At 36.9% G+C, this 21,549-nt stretch overlaps 1 protein-coding gene and 1 non-coding gene across 2 annotated transcripts; one reads left to right on the top strand and one right to left on the bottom strand.

Annotated features, from left to right (window-relative positions):
• Positions 1-549: 549 nt before the first annotated feature.
• Positions 550-18,121, bottom strand: LOC149090310 (uncharacterized). The gene is made up of 4 exons (XM_089233970.1): positions 17,569-18,121; positions 14,156-14,671; positions 4,640-5,254; positions 550-971 (listed from the first exon to the last, which is right to left on the bottom strand). Exons 1-4 carry the CDS (start codon positions 18,031-18,033, stop codon positions 963-965), a joined length of 1,605 nt encoding a protein of 534 aa, XP_089090096.1. The 5' UTR covers positions 18,034-18,121; the 3' UTR covers positions 550-962.
• Positions 18,122-20,678: 2,557 nt separating this feature from the next.
• Positions 20,679-20,750, top strand: TRNAA-UGC (transfer RNA alanine (anticodon UGC)). The gene has a single exon. It is a non-coding gene; the product is annotated as a tRNA-Ala (tRNA).
• The last annotated feature ends 799 nt before the right edge of the window (positions 20,751-21,549 follow it).

The raw sequence follows: 21,549 nt of genomic DNA, 5'->3' as shown, positions 1-21,549 counted from the left end.
CATGTCATGCTACTACTGTCTGAGAAATAAAGAAAGCAGGGTTGTGTCTTTAGTTGGTGTACAGTAGAACTTGACAAATTTTGAGAAACATTAGGCACTAGCCCAATTTCGTAGGAGCTAAAAAAAACTTCAGAAAAAATAATCCAAAATAATATTTTTTGCGATCGTGATCCCCCCTTTTAAGTTGAGAGACAGGCTGATATAAATTTCAAAAATTGTGTTGCTATTGTCCTCAGACTTTGATTCAGTAATCACACGGAAGAAAATTTTGGTGCCAATGCTAATTTTCCCTCCGACTTGGCACCTGGAATTTGTCAGGCCTTGGTATATAGGTTAGCACACTTGTCCAGATTGGCAAGAGAACAGAGATTCAATTGCTGGTGGAGACACTAAGCATTTCTTTTCCAGTTCACATGTTGGCATAATATCCAAAAAAATCTTTTTCTACAATAGCAATTCTCTGCGGTCACGGGTCTATGCAGGATCAACCTTTAGAGGTGCTGCACCGGGTTCACGGAAGGGAGCACAAAGGATTTTTTCCAGAGAAATTTCATTTACTAACCTAAAATTCATTAAGATGCCATATGAAGTTATTTTCTTACAAAGATATTTAAAAACGTATTCTGTGCCCCCACCCCCGCAAATTCCTCTGTCCGCAGTAATGATGCTGCAGAGAAAATGTTAATTCCATCAAAGCAATTAAAAAGTTTACAATAAAAAAATTCAGATTTTCTTTATAAATGAGAACGAGCATAAATTGCAATGTTATTCCGTCTTTTATTGATACACCTGTAAAGACAATGATAACGAATTGCACAATAATCAAATTTTAGGGGGGGGGGAGGGTACAGCAACAAACATTTTGAAACACGATATATGCACACATTTACAGACATTTAATGCAGAATGACTATACACATTAGCTTCCGGGAAGGTGAAATCTTGCTCCATCCTCTTTGATTTCAATGTTTCTGTAAAATAGCAAAAAGGTGGGAAAACATTTTCTGAGAATAAATACATAATCATGCGATGTAATGGATTTAGCAATACTATTTCATAGTGTACTGTTATTGAGCATAGCCCCCCCCCCCCCCCCCCGCCAAAAGCAGAATGTTTAGTAGTGTTCTGCGACGAGCCCTCAGCTGACTGGAAATGTTCTGCGACGAGCCCTCAGCTGACTGGAAATGTTCTGCGGTAAAAATCCCCATACATGTAACAGTGTTTTTTGCACTTTTTCTTAAAATTCTTCCAAATTGTTCTGCAGTAGTGGTAATTGTTCTGCAACGTACGTCGCAGATTTCGGCACATTCTGCTTTGGGGCATAGGCCTACAAATTTCCTCTCTACATGATCTTAATTTTAGATCATTTGAGTCCAACCATAGTCGTTTTCCTCAAATGAGAGAGATTTAGACCAGTACCCACAATTCAGGGTCCATTCTGTGAACTAGTTTTTAATATTTTTTATTTCATTCTCTTATCAAACGTTGGTGAGCTAACTGCTCAGCATTGTGGGGAAGGGGATTCCAACTGTAGCAATGCGCTGTGTAGCCATCTTGACACAATATCTGTTATACCTATATGTCAGGAGAAAAGATCCCAACAAGAACTGAGAATCTGATTTCAAGGCTGGACAAACCCCAAGTTGCCATGGCGAGTAAAAAATTAGTGTTGGCACAGAAAGTTTTCTTTGTGTATTATTAAATCGCAGACTGAGACAGCACAAAATGTTTGGAATTTATAGTAGCTTATCTGCCACCATGGAAGAGGGTCACTATGACCTGAAAAAGTCAAAAGCAGCATTATTTTGGACCTTTTCCTTCAGGTTTTGAGATTTGTCCAGCCCTGTCTAATTTGTGGTACTTTAAACATCTTTTAGTACAGCAGTAGACAAGTGTCTTATCAGCTTGATTCGCTGCCTTCTCTTGATTATTATTTGATCATTTTTGTTGCACCACTGTCATTTTCTGCACAAGAGGGCTAATTAGACCGAGACCTACCTATCATTTATTGCCAATTACGAACAGCAGCATTCAACATTTTGCCTTTTCATACCCACTTAGAGAGGTTGGTGCACTTGCCCCAGTGTGGAACTCCCTGCAGTAGCAATATTTTTCTGGTAATTTTATCGCCATTTCCATTGCACCTCAGTATCAGGAAAGATTTGTCTTCCTTAATAAGTTCGTATTTTTTTTATATGTAATTACTGTTAACTGAATAAGAATTTTGCGAATGATTGGCATGGCTTGCTAGTAATGAGGAGATACACTTCTTCCAAAAGTTAAGTACACGACAGCTTATATAACATAAGCACACACACACCACTTTAATCATGCCCATCTGCCTCCAGATAGGATAGTTAATGGAATACAAGGTATTTTGGCATAGTTCCTTTATGTGTAGCCTTTGGCTCCAGACATTGGCATACGCAAAGGGGGGATTTTGGGGTTCTAACCCCCCTCAAACCGAGATTATAGTGTCATTTTGTACAGGAAAAACTTAACAACCCCCATCCCCGAGAAGAAAAAATGAAATAAAAACCTCCCCCTTGAGAAAATTCTGTGTATGCCTATGACTCCAGATATCGTGTTACTGAGTGATGCTGCAACCAGTATGGATGTAACAGTTGTGGATGTTGTTCATTGATTCCACTTGGCTACTACAGCAATATACCGATTATGGAAACAAGTCAAACAGCCCAGTCGATCGGTGGGGGGTGCTCTAGCAAAGGCATGGGGGAAAAAGATTTGTCGCCCAAAATAACATGGGTGGGGCACCAAAAATATATCCAGCATGGATATTTTTTCTTGAGCTACTGCTGTAGTAGACCAAGGGTTACCACCCCCCTACCTCTAATGATCAATATATTGCTATAGTAGCTAAGCGAAATTTAACGAGCAACCTCCACAACTGTTACATCTATGGATGCAGTATCACCTGATAAGGCAATATTTTCAGTGTTTAGTTTTTGAAAAAACTATACACTCAAGTACCGTGTGTGTTCCAAAACACGTCCAATTCAAAGGACAAAATTGAAGTGATGTCATATAAGCCATCACATGCTTAACTTTTGAAAACCAGTGTAGTTCCAAGTTACAGAATTGTGGTCCAGTGGAATTTCAAAATTTTAAGCTGTTTCATCGACATTAGCAGGGAACATCTTCAGTGGTGGCAGATATGTTTTCATCTTCTTGGAAGTCTGTCCAGAGATGGAGATTAGAACTGCACTCTCATTTATGGGGAAGAAAAGTCAAGGTTGTGTATCAGGATGCTGACCAATCACAAGAGAGTTAGCTAGATCAATTAGAGAAAGGGGTTAGGTTCTCCGGCTGTTCGCAGATATACCGAAGACCCAAGAGGAAATCTTGGTTAACTCTCTCACAATGTTTCTTCTATTGAAATTGTGTTTGTTGATCTAGCACAACCTGCTTCATATTCATATGGGTATGATATTGAGTAGCAGATGAGAAAATATCAGTTCCATCAATGATTTTTATCAACCACCATCTTAATTTCACCAGAAAAAAGAAGCCTTTGAGTCAATAAAACTTGGCAAGTTCCTCTATACACATGCCAGAAAAAGCCAAACAACCCAGCCCTTTGCAGTTTTGTCCACACAACTCTCTAGTGATTGTTACTATTGGTACCTGACTTTTATGACAAGTATCTTACATTTACCCTGACCATTTTTTATACTTTTCCACCGACTTTCCAGGGCACAGGAAACCCCGTATGAAGGGAGACAATGTTCACATCCAACTCCTATTAGAAAATGTTCTGCAAGATTTTTTTCATGCCGTTTTGATATCATGCATGCATGTAGCAAAAGGAAGTCATATTAAACATTTGTGAAAAAAAGACTGACATTTTCAAATCTGTAGTTTATAACGTGATGAAATATTTTGTGCAGAAAAAAACATTACATACAAATAAAAGAGAAAAACTGGAGACTTTTTGGGATAGCATGGAGTAACCATATGATCCTTTTTCTGGGGACGTTCTTGTATTTTTCACCTCCCTGATTTTTTCTTTTATATAAATGTTCAGCTTTTTCTATATTTGCAATGATGCATACTTATAAATGAAAATTATGACTATAAATATGAGCGTTGCATCTCACATATTCATCACATTAAACATTTTTAAAATAGAACCCATTTTAATTGACTGTGAATTGCAGCGGTGCTCTATTTCCCACCATTGGCGATTTTTCAGCAATTTTAGAAATAATTGGCAGCTATGCTCACTTATGGTATCATACAGTTAAACCTCGTTAGTGCGTCACCCGGTTAACACGTCACTCCGCTTACCGGGTCACCTCAGAAAACATGGTCAGCCTGGAATTGCAAGAACTGAAGAATACTTCAGGGATTTTTCATTCAAGTAGAGCACAATTTGAAGATTTTTAGGGATTTTTCATTCAAGTAGAGCACAATTTGAAGATTTTTAGGGATTTTTCATTCAAGTAGAGCACAATTTGAAGATTTTTAGGGATTTTGCTATAAAGCTATGAAAAATCAAAAAAAATCTGGTTTCTGATCAGGTTTTAAGAAGGCTAAAAAATAGGAAGCAATGCATAAGTAATCAAATAAATAAATCACTGAATAAGGCCTACGGGCCCAAATCTCATGATTTACTCACTGTTTGTTGTACAGTAACCAAATGCACCGGCACAACAGTAACTCCACTGCTGGAAGTTTGAACCAAATTTGCTTGCTTCACCGTGAAACTACCGGGTGGCTTCTGTGCCTTGATCACAGTTGGTGATGTAATGACTTGAGGAGCTGGTGTTTCTGGCTTATCAGCAGTTTCCAAAATGATCCTGAAATTATTCGCCTTGAGAGTTCTCAACATTCTCATGACGTTATTGTACTCAGTTTGTGCTTTCATCAGAGCTTCTGCCTGGGGAGGACTCAAAAGCTCTTCATGACACTCCATCAAGAGCCCTATATTTGAAAGAGGTGCACGAACAGAATGCCAGACTTTCTGATCTCGAAATTTCGGTTTTGGTGGGGAACTTTGTTTTCCCGATCTCCTTCGCTTAGCTCTGCTTTGAGACGGTTCCCTCGGAACGGTACTCCTTGGAGGAGTAGCTCTGGCGGGAGAGGATTTTGATGAACTTGTTCCTGCACTGCTACTCTCTATCATCTCCATCGCTTTCTCTGGGGTAAAGCTTAACGATCGGACTGTGTTGTGGATTTTCTTTACAGCTAATTGAGCGGCTCTTCTGGAAGGCCGCCTTCCAGTTTCTTGTAGCTGCACAAAAAAATAGGAGATATTAGTGTAATATAGTTTGCTATTTTTCATATAATATTACAAACTATCTGCCAAGAAATGCATGAAAAATTCTAATATCTTAAACATTATGGAAACAGTCAAAGAGGGGTCAAAATATTTTGAGATGAAAATCTTATTTAGTATTGACGTTTGACTATATTGAAAAACTAGGTAATTTATTTCACAATGCTACCAAAAAAAAAAAAAAGACATGAATACACAGAGACATCATTACTTTGCAACATATTTTATGTGTGTTTAAACATAGACTTGAAAGTCTGGAGGGCGATGATGACGATAATCATCAATGACCCCATACATCTGTTTAGAGAAGAGGAGGAGCCAAAGTAGTCTAGGACAAATATGATGCTTGCAGCGAAGCTGATTACAGGTAGCAATTGTTGAGTCTAGCGAATGTCTTTTGGACTGATTCAAAAAATGCAGTACAGAAACTGGATAAACCTAGCTGTAGACTGATTCAGTTACCAATGGGAGGCTACAAGTAAAGCCAGATACATCATAAAAGTAGTGAATGGAAATCCCTGAAAAGAAGCTGATCAAATTTTATAGATTATCATAATCAAGAACTTTTCTTGATTATGTGATTTATTTACCTCTATCATCATTTTTCAATCATAGATTTTCATACTTGTTTACTGGCAATGTGCATAATGGCACTTGCCCATGTATATGGGTCATTCTCATGAAATCAGACAAAAACAATGAAAAGTTATCAAAAAAAATTCTTGGGCACTTCATTACCAGCTAATAAATGAAATATAGTCAGCAATGAAGTTCGATAAAAATTCATGGTGAAAAAAAATTAAATTTAACCGTGTTAAGAGATACCTAAGCAAATCTGATGAGGTGTTTAGCCTCTTTCAGGACTTAATTTGATATTAATGCTTGATAAGAGCAACATGTTCCATCTATTATGATAGATCATTTTCAACTTGGACAACAATGATACTCTTTGTAAATTGCATTTTTTCTTTTTTTATCTGTGTTTCTTGCTCTTTTTTCCATCAATTTCGTGGGGACAACCAATTTCTAATTTTGTGTTGGTTTTTGCTAGAGCACGAGTTGCATTCTCAAAGCAAAGTCTTTAGATGAAACATTACTGCAGCTTGATGTTGCAACCAAGAAATTTGGATTTTTTTTTACTTTTTAAGTTATGGTCGAACCTTTTTTCTAGTTACCTAATGCCAGGAGAGATGTTTTTCAATACTGATCAAAAATTAAACACGTTGAAAACATGATTTTCTGAAACAATAGATGTCTCTGAACTGAAACATGTGAAGCAAAAATAATTTTCACTCGTATATTTTTCGCAAAAAAGGTTGCCAAAAAAGGACATTTAATAAAAAGACACTTGCCTCATTTTTCCTGAATAAGCCTAATTTGTGTGAATTAATTTTTAATTGTAATTGATTTGAAAGGAGGTTCAAGCAATGGCTACATTCTTAATACAAAATTTGATAGGTAGCAACCAGGGTTGGCAGGTTTTTGACACATGGCAGTTTTTGACGGTTTAAACCGCAGTTTAAACTGTCACGTCAAAACCCTCCGTCAAAAACTGTCCAAAACCTCAAATATTGCTTTTCGATATAAAAATTCCCATTGAAAATGCACACGTTAATTGCATGTAATGTTTAAAGTGACTATGTTATACAAAGAATAAATATTTAATAAGATTCTAAAATAATTTTCTACTCCCGACAGAATTATTTCGGACAATATATGTTTTTTTTTTCTTATAAAATTTGAATAAAGCATAACATGAACATTGAATGGAAAACTGTGGAACGATTTGACATTCTTTGATTCAAGATGATTCTTGACCTTCCAAAATTTCTTCAACTGCTTATATATATGCATTGATATAAACTATCTGCTGTACTCTTTTTACAACACATAAGTGTTTAAAAAAGTTTATTACATCATGTATGTAATGTTGATTTCTGTTATTATTAAATTATCTAGATAACCACTGATACTTAAAATGATACTCTTATTGCGCATAGCATTGAAATATATCTAGCGATCAAAATACTAAATTGTAGGACTAAAATGTCATTTAATTTGGCAATGCTAGCGTGTATATGTCAAACTTGGTTTATTCTTACTTTTGAACTATGATATGGTACATTTACTAGTATTTATAGTGCAATGGTTTTCCAATTGAAGCTGTATTCAAACGTGCAAAACAAATGCTTTGGGTATCAAGTCTTGTCAGCTCTGCTTTGGTTGAAAATACTCTTTAAAGCTGTGTGAATTTATACACACTGATCTAAGAAATTTTCAGGCGAAAATAAATGAGTTTAGTTAGTGCATTAACAGATGCTGCGTCAGAAATTTTATATGGAATAAAATTTTGGGCAGATCAGAAAATTTAAAATATCAAAATATATATTTTTCCTCAGTAATTATAATTCTGAATATAAAACCCTTTAATCTAAATAAAAGTAAGTATTTTGTTATTTAACATATCTATCAAGTTAACAAAAACTATTTGACATCATTGACAGTAAGATTTTGATAGTTTTAATACCGAGTTAGTTTCTGGGGTCAAAAACCTAACCCTGATGCCCTATCATACATATTTTGAATAAGCAGCTCTAATCCACTTAACAAATTGAACACAGGTAATGAGTAGCTTAGATAAATAAACCATAAAATTATATTTTATATGTTCTAGACTAGATATGTTGAAAAATTCAAAAGTGCAAATTATAATTAATATTTTGTTTTAATTATTGTAATAAATTAATGTTTAAAAATAAAACATTGTAATATGCCAAAAAGTAAGTTTTTCATCATGTTGTACACCTATTATGTTCAAAACATTATCAAAAGGCATTCATTTAGGTTTTTGACGGTTTTCGACAGTTTTTGACATCAAAAACCCAACCCTGGTAGCAACTGGTGTTGCAGGATTGAAACCAATGTTTTCCAAATGTTATGAATGGCAAAAAAAAGGTGGGGGAAAATTTTCCTTTGGCCATAAACTATTGATAAGAAATATTTAAAATTATGAAAAAAATGAAATATGAAAGTATAATGGCTCTAAAAATATATATTATTGAAAAAATAATATATTTTTGTTTTAAGATAGAAAGTTATCATTTCAAAATTTGAAAAATGGGCTGAGAACAGCCAGGAGGACATTTCGTTAACAAATGAAAATTTGTTTGAACAAATTTTAAAAATCTATTGATGAACAAATTAAAAACAGAGTGGCGACTTTACAGAAACTTAAATATAAATAGAAAGTGACAAAAAAAAAATCTTTCAAAAATGTCAAATATATATATATATAATGTAAACTTCTGGAGGACACAATTTAGGCCAATTTTGTGAGAATCACCCATATATATCTTGTTCATGTCTTAATAAATGGTTATGTTCCCTGGAGGCACCCAAGCCTCCTGGGACAATGTGCTTACATCACTGAGTGTGGTAGAGCCTGGGTGTCTCGATTCCTATCACTATCACCTTTGATGCTGGGAGGAGCATGCTCGCTTTATCTCTGTCTATGTGTTGAAGAGGAATGAATCGATTGCCTGATATGCCAAGAAGTGCATTTACAGGGGTGAGGCCTTAGAGCAGGCTATAGCCAGGAGTAACAACTTCGGAGGGCTGCAAATCTGAGAAACAAGTGGAGTGGTCAAGAAAATAAGTTGGGGGGGGGGGGGGGAGGCACAAAATTTGCATAGGTCACAGGTAGTAAAACTATAAATCTTCCTGCTAGAGTGTGAACAATTGTCAGTGAGTGATCTTAAGTGTGAGCAAGCATGTGAGCAATAAAAAACTTGCAAGCAACCAAAACCACCAGCATGCGAGTAATCAAAAAAAGTGACTTGGATAGTGAAGAACTAGATTGGTTAGCGACCAAAGGTGTGACTCCTTTGAGGGGTGTTTAAATGTAGGAGTAACCAAAAGTCACCTAGAGAGTGAGGGGCCATCAGTAAATGACCAAAAGAGCGACCAAGAAAGTGTGAAAGCATGTGAACAATCAAGAGTGAGAAATTAGATCAGTGGGCAACCAAGAGTAACCTTAGAGTGTGTGCACGCATAGGAGACCAAAAGAGGGACCTAGATAGTGCATAAGTATGGGAATGACCTAGAAAGCAAGAAACCAGGTCAGTGAACAACGAAAAAAGTGTTCAAACATGGGAGTCACTACCATGACTGATGGAGAAAAATAAAACTGAACCACTCATTACCCAGTTTGACTGATGTCAGGGCCCAGGGGTCAAGAAACGCTGCCTTAACTCTTTCCAGTGCAGTGTTGCCATAGTGAGTTCACCTGTTAACATTGTTTTCTATGAGTTTTAGCAAATTATCTGCCCTTCAAAGGGTGAAAGTATTATATTGTCAAAGTTTTACATGTTTCACTGTTGCTGCCATCTCATGTTATAACATACAGTTATTCCGTCAAACTCAACTCCTATGGCAGTGGCATTACTTATGTCATTGGTTTCAGGAAATATTATTCTTAATTATATCTACAGTTGCATTCATAACGTCTGACGACCTTATTTTGGCTAAAATATTTTATAATGCATGGATACAATCGGTATATAAAGCATATAGATTTGATTCTTACCTACTAATAAAATACACATCTGAAAATGGACCCATAATCGAATCATATTACTCGTTTATAACAAAAATACTCAAGCTTATGATTCACAAAAATTATCAAACCACCAAAAATAAACATAATAAATAAAATATTTTTCAGTATTTGGTAGGGTACCTCAAGGCTTTAATTACTGTACTGCATCTGCAGGCATTGAGTCCGCCAAACTGTCAAATTTCTGATAGGTATTTTTTTCTATTCTGTTCAAATTGAAATTTTTCACCAAAATTAGAAAATTTCATAGTTTAAGCACCTACTAGTGGTTCTCTATTAGATTTAGATCAGGTAAGACCGATGGGCATTTTATAATTCAAATTTTTTTGGCGGTAAACCACAACTTCACAGGCTTGGCTGTGTGCTTTGAATTATTGTCTTAGTGAGAAATCCATCCTCGAAGCATTTGAGTTCTGCTGTAGGGAAACATGTGGGCCTTCAGAATGTCAAAATATTGTTTTTGGTCCATGATGCCTGTTATTTACACCAAAAGTACCAGCACTAGATGATCCAAAGAAGCCTCACACCATGATGTTACCACCACTATGTTTAACTGGAGGAAACTGATATCTCCTGTTGAATTGCTGGTTTACTGGTTGCCTAATATATCGTTGTTCACTCGATTTAAACATTCGGAACTTGAACTCATCACTCCAAACAGCCTTTTCCCATCGTTTAGGAGTCCAACTATGGTGCTTCCAAGCAAAATCAAGTTAGACCTTTCTATTTTAAATCAAAGGATTCTTTGTGGGTCTTTGACCAAAAAAACGAGCTTCATAAAGAAATCACTTGATTGCAGAGACATTGATAGAAACTCCATTAATTGGGTTGGAATACTTGGTTTATCTCCTTTGTGCTCTTCGTCTGATTCTTTTCCGAATGTTGTTTTATCAAGCAATCGATTCTGGAACAAGTTTTTCTTGAGTGACCAGAACCAGACTTTATATTTACCTCACCACACACTTGAAACCGCTTTCAAACATCACATATTGTTGATTTTGGAACACTTAGAAGTTTAAAAATGTAGCATTGTCCCTCTTGGATAAATTTCACGATCTGTTCTTTTGTTTCCAGAGAAATTTGTCTTCTACGAGGCCTTTCCCTCACCTCCAAAGTTACAAGAAAAACAATTTTAAATTAAAAAAAATTAAAAACAAAAAACGGAAAAAAAAATTTACTGTCCAACTTTTTTTCAGCTTTGAATGAATTCCTTTCGGGGAGCGGCATATTATATACCTTTTCTTTTCCTATAAAATTAACTCAGTCATAAGACTTATGTAGATAGATATCATACAACGTAATTTCGATTTGCATTTCATTAAGAGGGGAAAAAACTGATCACCCAATTTTTTTTCTGTGATGGATTGTCAATAGGTTTATTAAAACAAGAAGAAATGAATACGATGGTTTACAATGCAGCAGTTTCATAAGGTTGGTAACATATATACATAAACGTAAGTTCATAGTTTCTTCTTGAAAAATATTTACATGCAAGTAGAGAAAAATTATCAGAGAAAATACATAAATGTGCAATAAAATTTCTTGAATCTCAAGTGGAAAAAGAATTGAGATTTTGCCAGCAATGACTTGTAAAAATCTGCACATTGTCTGTAAAGGTATGGGATCATCTTCAACACAAGTCTGCCTTTTTACTTTTCATGATTGGAATAAATTTATGTTTTCCGGAAGGTAGATCTTCAGGCTGAATATCTGGTTTTCAATCAGTATTGTACACCTTGAATTTCTCTCAAGATTTCAATACGTTGTGTGAAGATCGTGCATAAATTGTCTATGGGTCATCATGGCCGTACTTCATCCATAAGTATTTTGTAACCAGAAAGTTTTTAGAATATCTTTTTAGGTAGGTGGTTTTCAATGAAAAAGTTTTGTTTTATCAAAAAAATAGTTTTTAAATTATTTTGCTGCATTCCAATGACACAGAAAGAGTCATGGCCCCCACAAGGGGTGGGCTGGCAAGGCTCCAGCCCTGGGGCCCGGAACGATTTTCGTTACTTTTTTGTTTTTCCACACTATAAATCCATCATAAAGGGGCCTGTGAAAGTCTGGTCGGGAGGCCCGCAAAAGATTCCAGCCTAGGGGCCAGGGTTTAAGCTACGGTCTCACATTTTTCCCAAAATGCGAAAGGAAATCTTAGAATATGAAAGTAGTAGCCACTTTCGCAAAAATGCGTGCAGGAGGTACGAAACTAGTAAACATCCAACCATCAATCATTAGCATTGTAGTATTTTGATAAAGCTTCTCTCTCCATTTTTGCTTTTTTGCTAAAGGAATTTTTTATCTAGCTTAAACCCTGCTAGGGGTCCTACTCCAGGACGTGGGGCCATGGAAAGAGTTGTCAAGTTTGGCTTGTCCAATGATATATTTCCACTCTGACAAGATGAAAACTTTAGAAATTGTTTTGTCTCTCCTTCTGTTCTCGGTGGTTCCCAACTTTGAGGTGAGCCAATCTCCCCATTATGTCTCGCCACAGAGAGCAACAAGCCTACAAAATTCAATCATCATACTCCCCTTCTGAAATACAGACAGCAGTACTGAGAAATCTCAGACAAAACACTATATATGCACTCCGACTGTTAGGTACACGCATGTTCCAGACTCTGGGCTGGAAGAGATCTTGGCAAACGGGAAAAATCTGGCAGCAGAGTTCTGGCATTCATTCATTCCCTCTATCTCAGCAAAAACTATGATCCATAATTTTGATTAATTTCTGTAAAATATCCACTATCCACATTTTACGAAGCAACAGAGCATGCCACTTATTGTTTTGCCCAGTGCATCTATCCAACCAGATGATTAATTTACGTTCTTCTACTACTTGAAGTGGTTTGAAAATTGTGTATTGACGTATTTCATTACAAGACACTATCTTTGTAGAATCTCTTTCAGTGATTATTCACCAGGGCCATCTTAAGAGCATCATGGGCCCTCAACCAATTGGTTTTCCTGAGGCCCTACCTTGTAAATTCTAGAAAATTTCAACAGGATCTCATTTTTGTATTACCCCCTCTTCCCCTGAGGTGCCTGGGTGGGCCCATGCATTAAGACGGCACTGTTATTCACACCACAAGTGCATTGTGGCAATGTTATTATGGATAGCAAAATCTGCCTCTGATAGGAAACGTCTCAGTGAGTTAAGAGTAGGCATACATGCCAACCTTTGCACCAAGCCTCACCAATCCCTCCCACAATTTTTTCCCCCTCATGACTATTTTAAAAATTCAAATCAATTTTCTTATGTTCTTCACCTTGACCATATTGGGCATTTACCCAGCCCTGATAAACATTTAAATTTGCCTTTTATTTATGTTTGCTATATGTCTTACAAAATCAACGAAAGTTCTATCTTTCGGAACAAGATGATATCACTACTTCATCGTCATCAACATCTCTCTTCCACTTCCTTTGTAGAATCTCATCCATGAAAAATATTATGAAAAAATCATTGAACTTCTGCTCATTCGTCTTTTTCTTTTTCAATTTAGCAATTAAAACATTTTCAGTATAAGGGCCCACCTGGGGATCCAACTTATGAATGTGCAGACAGCCAAACAAAACAAACATTTACGATGACTATCAACAGCAAGGTTGCTTCACTTAATTTTGAATTCAGCTCGATATTCATTCTTTGCATGATATAATTTTGTACTTGATAGGATAATAGAGTTCAGAGAAATCTTCAATCAAAAACAAATACTTAAAAAAGACTTTTGTTTTTCCTCGATTCACTGTAATTACATATTTTATGGTAGAAACTAGAGATGCCCAAAGCAGAATATGCTGAAATCTGCGACGAAAAATCTGGAAGAATTTTGAGAAAAATATTGAAAACACTATTGTGGGGATTTTTACTGCAGCACATTTCCAGTCAGCCGAGCGTTCATTGCAGAACAATGCAAAACATTCTGCTTTGGGGCTACTGACATTCCATAGTAGTTGGCAAGTATGAGTAATGTGAAATAGAACTTGCTGTAAGACATAACACCACAGTAGAAGAATTTACGTGAGATTTTGTAACATCGTTCTTCATTTCAATTTACCCTAAAGAAACTTTGGCTTCGTGTAAATCATTTCCTGGTGATTTCATTCCTTTCCTCTTGCATCATAGCTGCATACACAATCGCACATATAGTTGATCGCACACCTCACATATCATCTGGTCTTGAGGTACCAAAACTCAAGTTTGTTGTTTTAAAAATGGAATCGTAAAGCGTTTTACTTACTGCTACATCAGGATGCTCCGATTCGAAATGATGATGCATTTCAGTGACATTGAGATCAGGACTTGAGAATTCTTTTTGGGTCTTATTTCTGTTATAATGTAACTCTTGTTCTGGGAACTGCTGTGCTTTTAAATTTCTGATCGTCGACGGCAACTTAGCATGAGGTCTGTTGTGGTGTTTCCCTCTTTGGTCCTTGGGAACTAAATCGCCATTTTTTAGTTTGGTTTGCAGCGTTTGGATCCGTCTGTGGGTAACTTTGAACGTATGTATGAGAGTGGTTTTGCAAACCTCTTTTTTGTTGATAAAATATTTGAATGAAAATTTTTTCCGCGCAATGTCATCATCATCGATACCTGCTCTTCTTCTCACTGGTTCGTGGAACCTAATGCAATTAGTCAAAAAAGCAGACTGTTCATCATAAGTGAGAGCGTAGTACTTCTTGAAAAGCTCCTTCTTTTCATCTGGCTTAAGCTCCGAACAAGAAAACTTGTAGCACGCATTTCCACAAACCTTAACCTGAAAAGAAAAAAATATGACGCATATTAAACTTCAAATAATATTGTTTTCACCAGGGCCAGAACTAGAGAAAAGGCAGAGAAGGCAACTGTCCCGGGTGGCAAATTTCAGAAAGGAACAAAAATACTGTTGAGAAATAATCGAAGTTTGCCCACAAAATCTCCCCCCCACAGAAAATCCTAGTTGCGGCCCTGGTTTCGACACGAAAAGTACAATATTGAAATGATTACAATTTTTTTATGTACTCCTTTCATATAAAAATAGATAGCATAATACTTACGGACGTTGGCAGTGTTTTAGCTGGAACAAGGAATTTTTTCTTCCGAAACTCGTGACCAGCATCACGCAGTGACTGGCGATAAACATCTTTCCCGTTCCTAAAGTCTATCTCTCGAGTCTTGTGTTTTGATTTATTTAAGCGAATCAATATCGGTGGTCGAAAGTTCAACACACGCAAATTCACAGTACTTTCCATTATTTGTACTCAAATAGGGAGAGAACAACAAGCGGATGAACTAAGTCATAAACAAAGAACCATAATGAGGTCGATGTGGGAAGGTAACTAAAAAGACAACGAGCAGTGATGGTAACCTTGTCGACAAAAATTTTCCCCAAATTTTCCCTTTTGAACGAAATTTTCCCACATTTCCGAAAAATGTGCTGCGATTAACCTGTAAGTTAACACTGGTAAAGTGCATTTGAATGGACTCTCAAAATTTCCAGCAAATGCTCAGAAATTTCTCATGTGGATCAATTTCCCCCGCGAATATGGGAAATTTTCCCCTGAGTTACCATCACTGAATGAACGTAATAGAAAAGTAGACTGTTGTTCCAGTTGTAGAACTCATGGTTGCAGCTATGTAAAGTGACATATCAACGTCATTTGTTGATTTCTGCAGCAACTTACTTAAGGAACATGTAACGGAAGCTATATGAAACATTATTCACTCAAAAAAAACCAGATTTTGCTAAAATGCCACATGGAGTGTTATTTGGCCAAACCCTTCAATTGAATTGCCAATTAGTATTTATCTGTGGTGTTGGAGACGAGAGTGTCGAGCACCCACATTATTTCATAGCACGGTTTCAGCAACCCCAGAAATACACTAGACTGTTGATCATTTAAAATTTTGGATAGTCTGAGGTTCCGGAACTTTGAGATTCCCTATTAAAACTGTTTTCCTAAGAGAACGAGTTCCATGTAATTTTGTCTTCTTTTTTCCAATGAATGTGAATAGCCCCAAAGCCGAATGTTTTGAACTGTTCTGCAACAGCTGACTGGAAATGTCCTGTAGTAAAAATTCCCATAATGGTATTTTCTGTTTTTTTCTTGAAATTCTTTGATTGTTCTGCAATGTACATCACAGATTTCGGCATACTCTGCGTTAGGGATGAAAAATTTTAGTTTGAACGGGGGGGCCTTGGTCTATAGACTAGGGCCTTCTCCCGACCAGAACTTTTTCCACAAGCAGTTCTGCGGTAAATTTAATGTTAAAAAAAATAATAATTACATTTATATCAGAAAAAATCCATCACATCACCAAAAATGGATTTTTTTCTCCAATAGCTATAGTATAATCCCTTTTCTCCTTCAGCAGCAATTTTTGTCAATTTCCCTCCCAACCTATTAGCACATTTCTTCCTGGTCGGTGATGGTTGTACATTTTTTCCCATCAGCTATTATTAGGCTTTTAGGTTGCACACACAATTTTCCTTTCTTTTTACTGTTGGTTAACCTCTGAAGGCGATGTGACTCCCCCCCCCCCCCCCCCCGCCAGCCTGTTATCATTTCAAAGCTTATTTTTTGTTTATAATACGTTTTGTGTCATAAATACCGTTCTCCCAGTACATTTTTTTTTTTCAGTTTACTAAAATTTCACCTCCGACTTTTCGTCCCTGGTTGTTTTTTATCATAATTTTTTTCCCCGGTTTTAAGAGCCATAGTATTATCCCTCTGATGATTTTTTTCCCTTTGGCAAGAAAGACATCCGAAAATATGACTCCGCTTCACTCTTGTGACTTCATGTCATGCTTTCTGGCATTTTCCTTGCCAAAGGAAAAAAAAATTGCCAAAACTGATTACACTATAACTGTTCCTTATATTATTAATCTTGATTCCTTATTTAGTCTAAGAAAGATGTCTGAAAGCATGCCTCCGTTTCACTATCTTGGCAACTTCTCGTCATGCTTTTGGACATTTTCCTCACCAAAGAAAAAAATTGCCAACACATCACCCAAAAGGGATAAACTATAGCTGCTACTTCCTTGAAAACTATAAAAATATGAGCCCCCAAACGACATACAGTAGACTCTCATTAATCTGGCGCATATTAGACTGGGGGGAAGTCCTTGTAATAATATAAGCATCTGTGCATACGCATGTACTGGCATGTTTTCCTCTTCCACACTTGAAGAAAACCTGCCCAAGAACGCTGAATTACTGGACAGGCCAGATTATCGAGTCTACTGTATATGAAACCTTGTGCAACTGCTTCAAATTCAAATGATACAGTGAGATCTCTATAACGAACAGCTCCGGTGAACAGTCGCTTTAATAGTCTGTAAAACAGGGCCTAAATGTATTGTGTTCATTAGTACAGTAAAACCTCTCTTTTGCGGACACCAGTGGGACAAAAAAATTCATCCGTAAAAAGAGTAAATGTTAATAAGGGGTTTGAAATGCATACTTTTATTTTGTAAAGGAAGATTATTTAGCCGTAAACGATGGGTGACCACATCTGAGGGGGTGGGGTGTCTGTTAAGAGGGGTTTTTACTGTAAAAAAGCGAAATCGCTATATGCTAACGGACACTTCCTGTCAGCGGACAAAAGTTTTGGTCCCCCACTGTGTCCGTTATCGAGAGGTTCCTCTGTAACTAATTTTCTAGGAAATCTTACCACGGGTGCCATCTCCTCGTCCTGGGGTTCCTGCTTGATTTTCGGGGGCGGTGTAGCCGGGGGCGATATCCGCTCCTTTTTGACGGTGGCGTTTCCAGCAGCCGCAGCGGCTGCGTCCACGGCCATCTGCTTGCTTATCTTCTTGACCTCGAGGATCTCGGGATCGCTATCGGAATTGCATTGCATGAATTCGTCGTCGCTGCTGAGGGCGGCCTTGCCCGAGACGTTGAGTATCGGCACGGAATGGTGCTTCAGCACTTTGCGACCCGTCGCCGTAGAAGTGAAATCTTTCTCCTTGAAATGCAGCTCGCAGACTCTGGTCGACTCGTTCACCTGCCGGGTCCGCAGCGACAAGATGTCCAGCCACTCGCGCCTCGCGAACGACTCCTTCGGGATGTTGAAGAAGTGGACGTTGGGATTCGCGACCGACGTCGACTTGCAACCGCTCACGATGCAACTCAACATTGTTCATAAAAACGTAAACTTCCCCTCCTCTTCCCTGACAAAAAAAAAATCGTAAACTCAATGGATTCCGCTCGACCGTTTTGCTGGATGCTGCCTTTGCAATGGCTGGACCAAGGCTGAGTGGGGAAAAACAAATAGCAAAAAATATATTAAGTTTTGTTTTCATTTAAGAAAGCGTCATCTCATCGAAAATGATTATTTATTCAATTATTTTTTGTCCTAAATACTCTCGGATCCGAATATCGTTTCCGAATTTCGAAAATCAAACACGGGATGCATGTTGCTTACAAATCTTCTTATTTAAAATATAGATGGCAGCACTAATCCACGTGCATGAACGATGGTTATTAGAAATTATATGAAAATTGTGTTTCTGTTTGATTAGAGGTCACCACTGCAATTCCTGAACTTATGGGGGAAAAAAACCTAATCAACGAGGGTTATTAAAATTCGAAAACTAAGAAAAGAGGACGCCTACTCGCGCGCTCTTCGTCACGTCACTTTTCCCAATTCCCACAACAGAATGAAGCCACTATACTAACGAAAATCCCACCAACGTAGGGTTACCACCCGTTCTACTGTTCAGCGTTAATTCAAGCCTCCTCCTACGTTTTAGAAAATTCGTCCTTTTGTCCTCCTTTTCAGGTTTCCTCACTTTTTTCACATTTTTTTTCACTCTGAAACATATATTTTTTCATTAGCATGAGTGTATCTTTTCATGCTTTTTTGTGTGTATTTTTCCCTACACATTTTTGCACACATTCTTATCAACCTTAAACTCTGTCTGATGCAACCCGCAACATCATGGAACAAAACATCGGATACCACATATGTATTAGTAAGTTTAAAGAGATTTATGGCCTAAACTTAAAAGACAACAAATATTGTTTTCAACAATAAACACAAAAGCAACTTATACTCACTTTCAGGCAAGCTATAGCAACCAGAAGTTATCTTCGTTCATTCAAAATACTATTAAAAAAAAGGACAAATTTTCTGCCAACAACACTGCCGCTTGACTAAATATGGTGGCATCTGCACTTTCTTCCGTCACCCAACACGCTGTGGTGTCTTGCGTGGTCCCCACATCCTAGAGCAGGGCCCCCCTATAGGCTGGGATTTTTGGCGGGCCCCCGAGCCAGACTTTTCACGGCCTCTTCTACAATGGATTTATAGCATGAAAAAACGAAAAAATGGCGGAAATTGTCTCGGGCTCCAGGGCTGGAGCCCTGTCAGTCCCACCCTTTTTGGGGGCCATGGTGTCTTGACAGGTGCTCCTACCTCCAGCAAATGTTAAGGAGCGTATATACTAGCGCGCCGATCTTGCAACGCACGACCTCCTGCAGCGGTTCTAATCCACTCGTGGGTGCACAAACTTCCTTTGTGTACCTTTCTTTTTGTGGCCATTGAAAAACCCGATTCCAGGTTGGTCCAGTAAAAACAGCTCGAGAATCGTTCACAACACTGTGCAAAATACTGAACAACCAATTGCGAATGCTTTCATTGCATGATCAGCGCGCTAGTGTATACGCACCTTGAGAAACAACGCATGTCCGAATAATTTCCTGCTTCTCCCTCAATTTTTTTTCTCCGGAAAGAAGAAACTCAATTTTTCTTTTTCGGAACTTTGAAAGTGAGGACAAATAAAGGGCGAAATTTCAAAATGCATGAAGAGTAGGACGCTTAAAATGACAAAAACTGAGGCGAAATATCCACGCATAAGTGAGGACGTCTGGTAACCATAATAATGGGTAAAACAATTTTTAAGAAATCTGGTTGTTTCTGTCTTCGTCAGTGCCACTGGAATATATAACTAACTTCCAGTAATCTTTCTCATTATTATTGCTTGTTATAAAGGGTTACCATATTTGAAAACTGAGAAAGGAGGACACCTTTGCGCTCCCCCCCCCCCTTAGTAACTTCACTCATCCCAATTTACACAATAGATGGCACTACTATTCCGACCAACAAAACCGGCCAAAACAATAATTTTTCCCAACTCGAAAGCGGAACGACTAAAAAAAGCTGAAACACAAAAAATTCTGGGAATTTCGACGGCTATTATAGTGAATACGTGTGTGGAAAAACTACACAAAACACTCATATCAATGAAGAAATATGTGTTTCAAAATGCAGAAAAAATGGAAAACAATTCCAGACATACACCTGAAAAAAGGGGACGAAAAGGCGAATTTTCTGAAACGTAGGAGGACGCTTGAAATGACATCAAAAAGGAGGATAGTTAGCAACCCTATTATTTTTTATTGAATAAAACATCTTTCAGTATGACTTATAGATGGCAGCACATTTCTCACGTGTAACAAATGGATTTCACTGGAAAAGAATTGAAAAAAAAAAAGTTTTGTAAAAATAAATCAGTTTGAAATGTTTGTGATTGGGAAAATGTTAGCTGATCAATCCCAATTTTTAGCAAGATCAATCACAAACAATTATTATTTTTCATTATAATGAAGTAATTATTTCTTTATAAAAGAAAATGTTATCAGTCACGAAAAATAATATGGATGTGATTATGGTTTGGAAAAAAAGAATAAATTGACAGAAATAAACAAAATAAAAATATCACACAAATCGTAACCTTTGTTTTGGTTTTTGATACATTCATAAGACTCTATTGTCATGTAGGGGGTGTAGCTCAGTGGTAGAGCGTTCGCTTTGCATGTGAAAGGCCCGGGGTTCGATCCCCCGCACCTCCATTTTTTTTCTCTTTTTTTCCTCCCTTAAAAAACCCTAAATATTTCCTCCTCCCCCCAACAAAATTTCAATTTCCAAAAGAAAAATGGCGGAAAAACAATTTCATTTCAATATTTCTTTTCCTTGAATTCAAGTTTTCCATTTACGCGTGAAGTTTCATGGAAATTATGTGAGCATCAAATAATAAGCATGAAATATGATCAACATGAATCATGATCACAATAACAGCACATCCGGGATCACCGAACGATGTTACATTTCTCATGAATAAGGAAAAAAACAAAAAGCCGATTCATATTATAGATAAATTCAATATTGAAAACAATTCTGTTTTTTTGTGTCACATAATAATTTCAATAAAATTATTGAATCTTATCTTCTTTCTTCAACATATAGTATTTAACTATAATGCTATCTGTCTTTAAAAAAGTAGAAAATTTTACTCATATTCTGGGAATAAACGTGGAAAGTTTCATTGAATTAGTTTCTATAGAAATTAATACTGAAATAATAAGTATCACAAATGCTTCATCAATCATCATGATAATATTTTATTCAATAGCAGCACATCCGAGATACCGAAATGATATAGTTTTTCGTGGATAAGAAAAAACTAAAGCCGATTTATATTATAAAATAAATTTAATAGTGAAGAAAATTTTCTTTCTTTCCATATGTAATAAATAATTTCAATAGAATTTTATCGTTGGCTATTATTATTATTATTATTATTATTTTAATATAGTTTTAGTAGTTACTGTGAGCCGAGGTAATTTTGTGTAGATGTTTTCCAACTTCCAA

Source organism: Pholcus phalangioides, unplaced genomic scaffold (genome assembly GCF_987345545.1).
Source record: "Pholcus phalangioides strain wild (caught in Gottingen) unplaced genomic scaffold, Ppha-v1.0 ptg000001l_1, whole genome shotgun sequence".
NCBI classification, from domain to species: domain Eukaryota; kingdom Metazoa; phylum Arthropoda; class Arachnida; order Araneae; family Pholcidae; genus Pholcus; species Pholcus phalangioides.
This window is presented reverse-complemented; position numbering and strand designations above follow the sequence as displayed.

Bases quoted from the DNA above. Each gene is read 5' to 3' on its own strand.
- LOC149090310 (XM_089233970.1), bottom strand. From the start codon at position 18,033: ATGTTGAGTTGCATCGTGAGCGGTTGCAAGTCGACGTCGGTCGCGAAT. The intron at 14,672-17,568 runs GTAAGATTTCCT...TTTTCTTTTCAG, and splicing joins ACGAGGAGATGGCACCCGTG to GTTAAGGTTTGTGGAAATGC. The intron at 5,255-14,155 runs GTAAGTAAAACG...TTTTTTGTGCAG, and splicing joins CGGAGCATCCTGATGTAGCA to CTACAAGAAACTGGAAGGCG.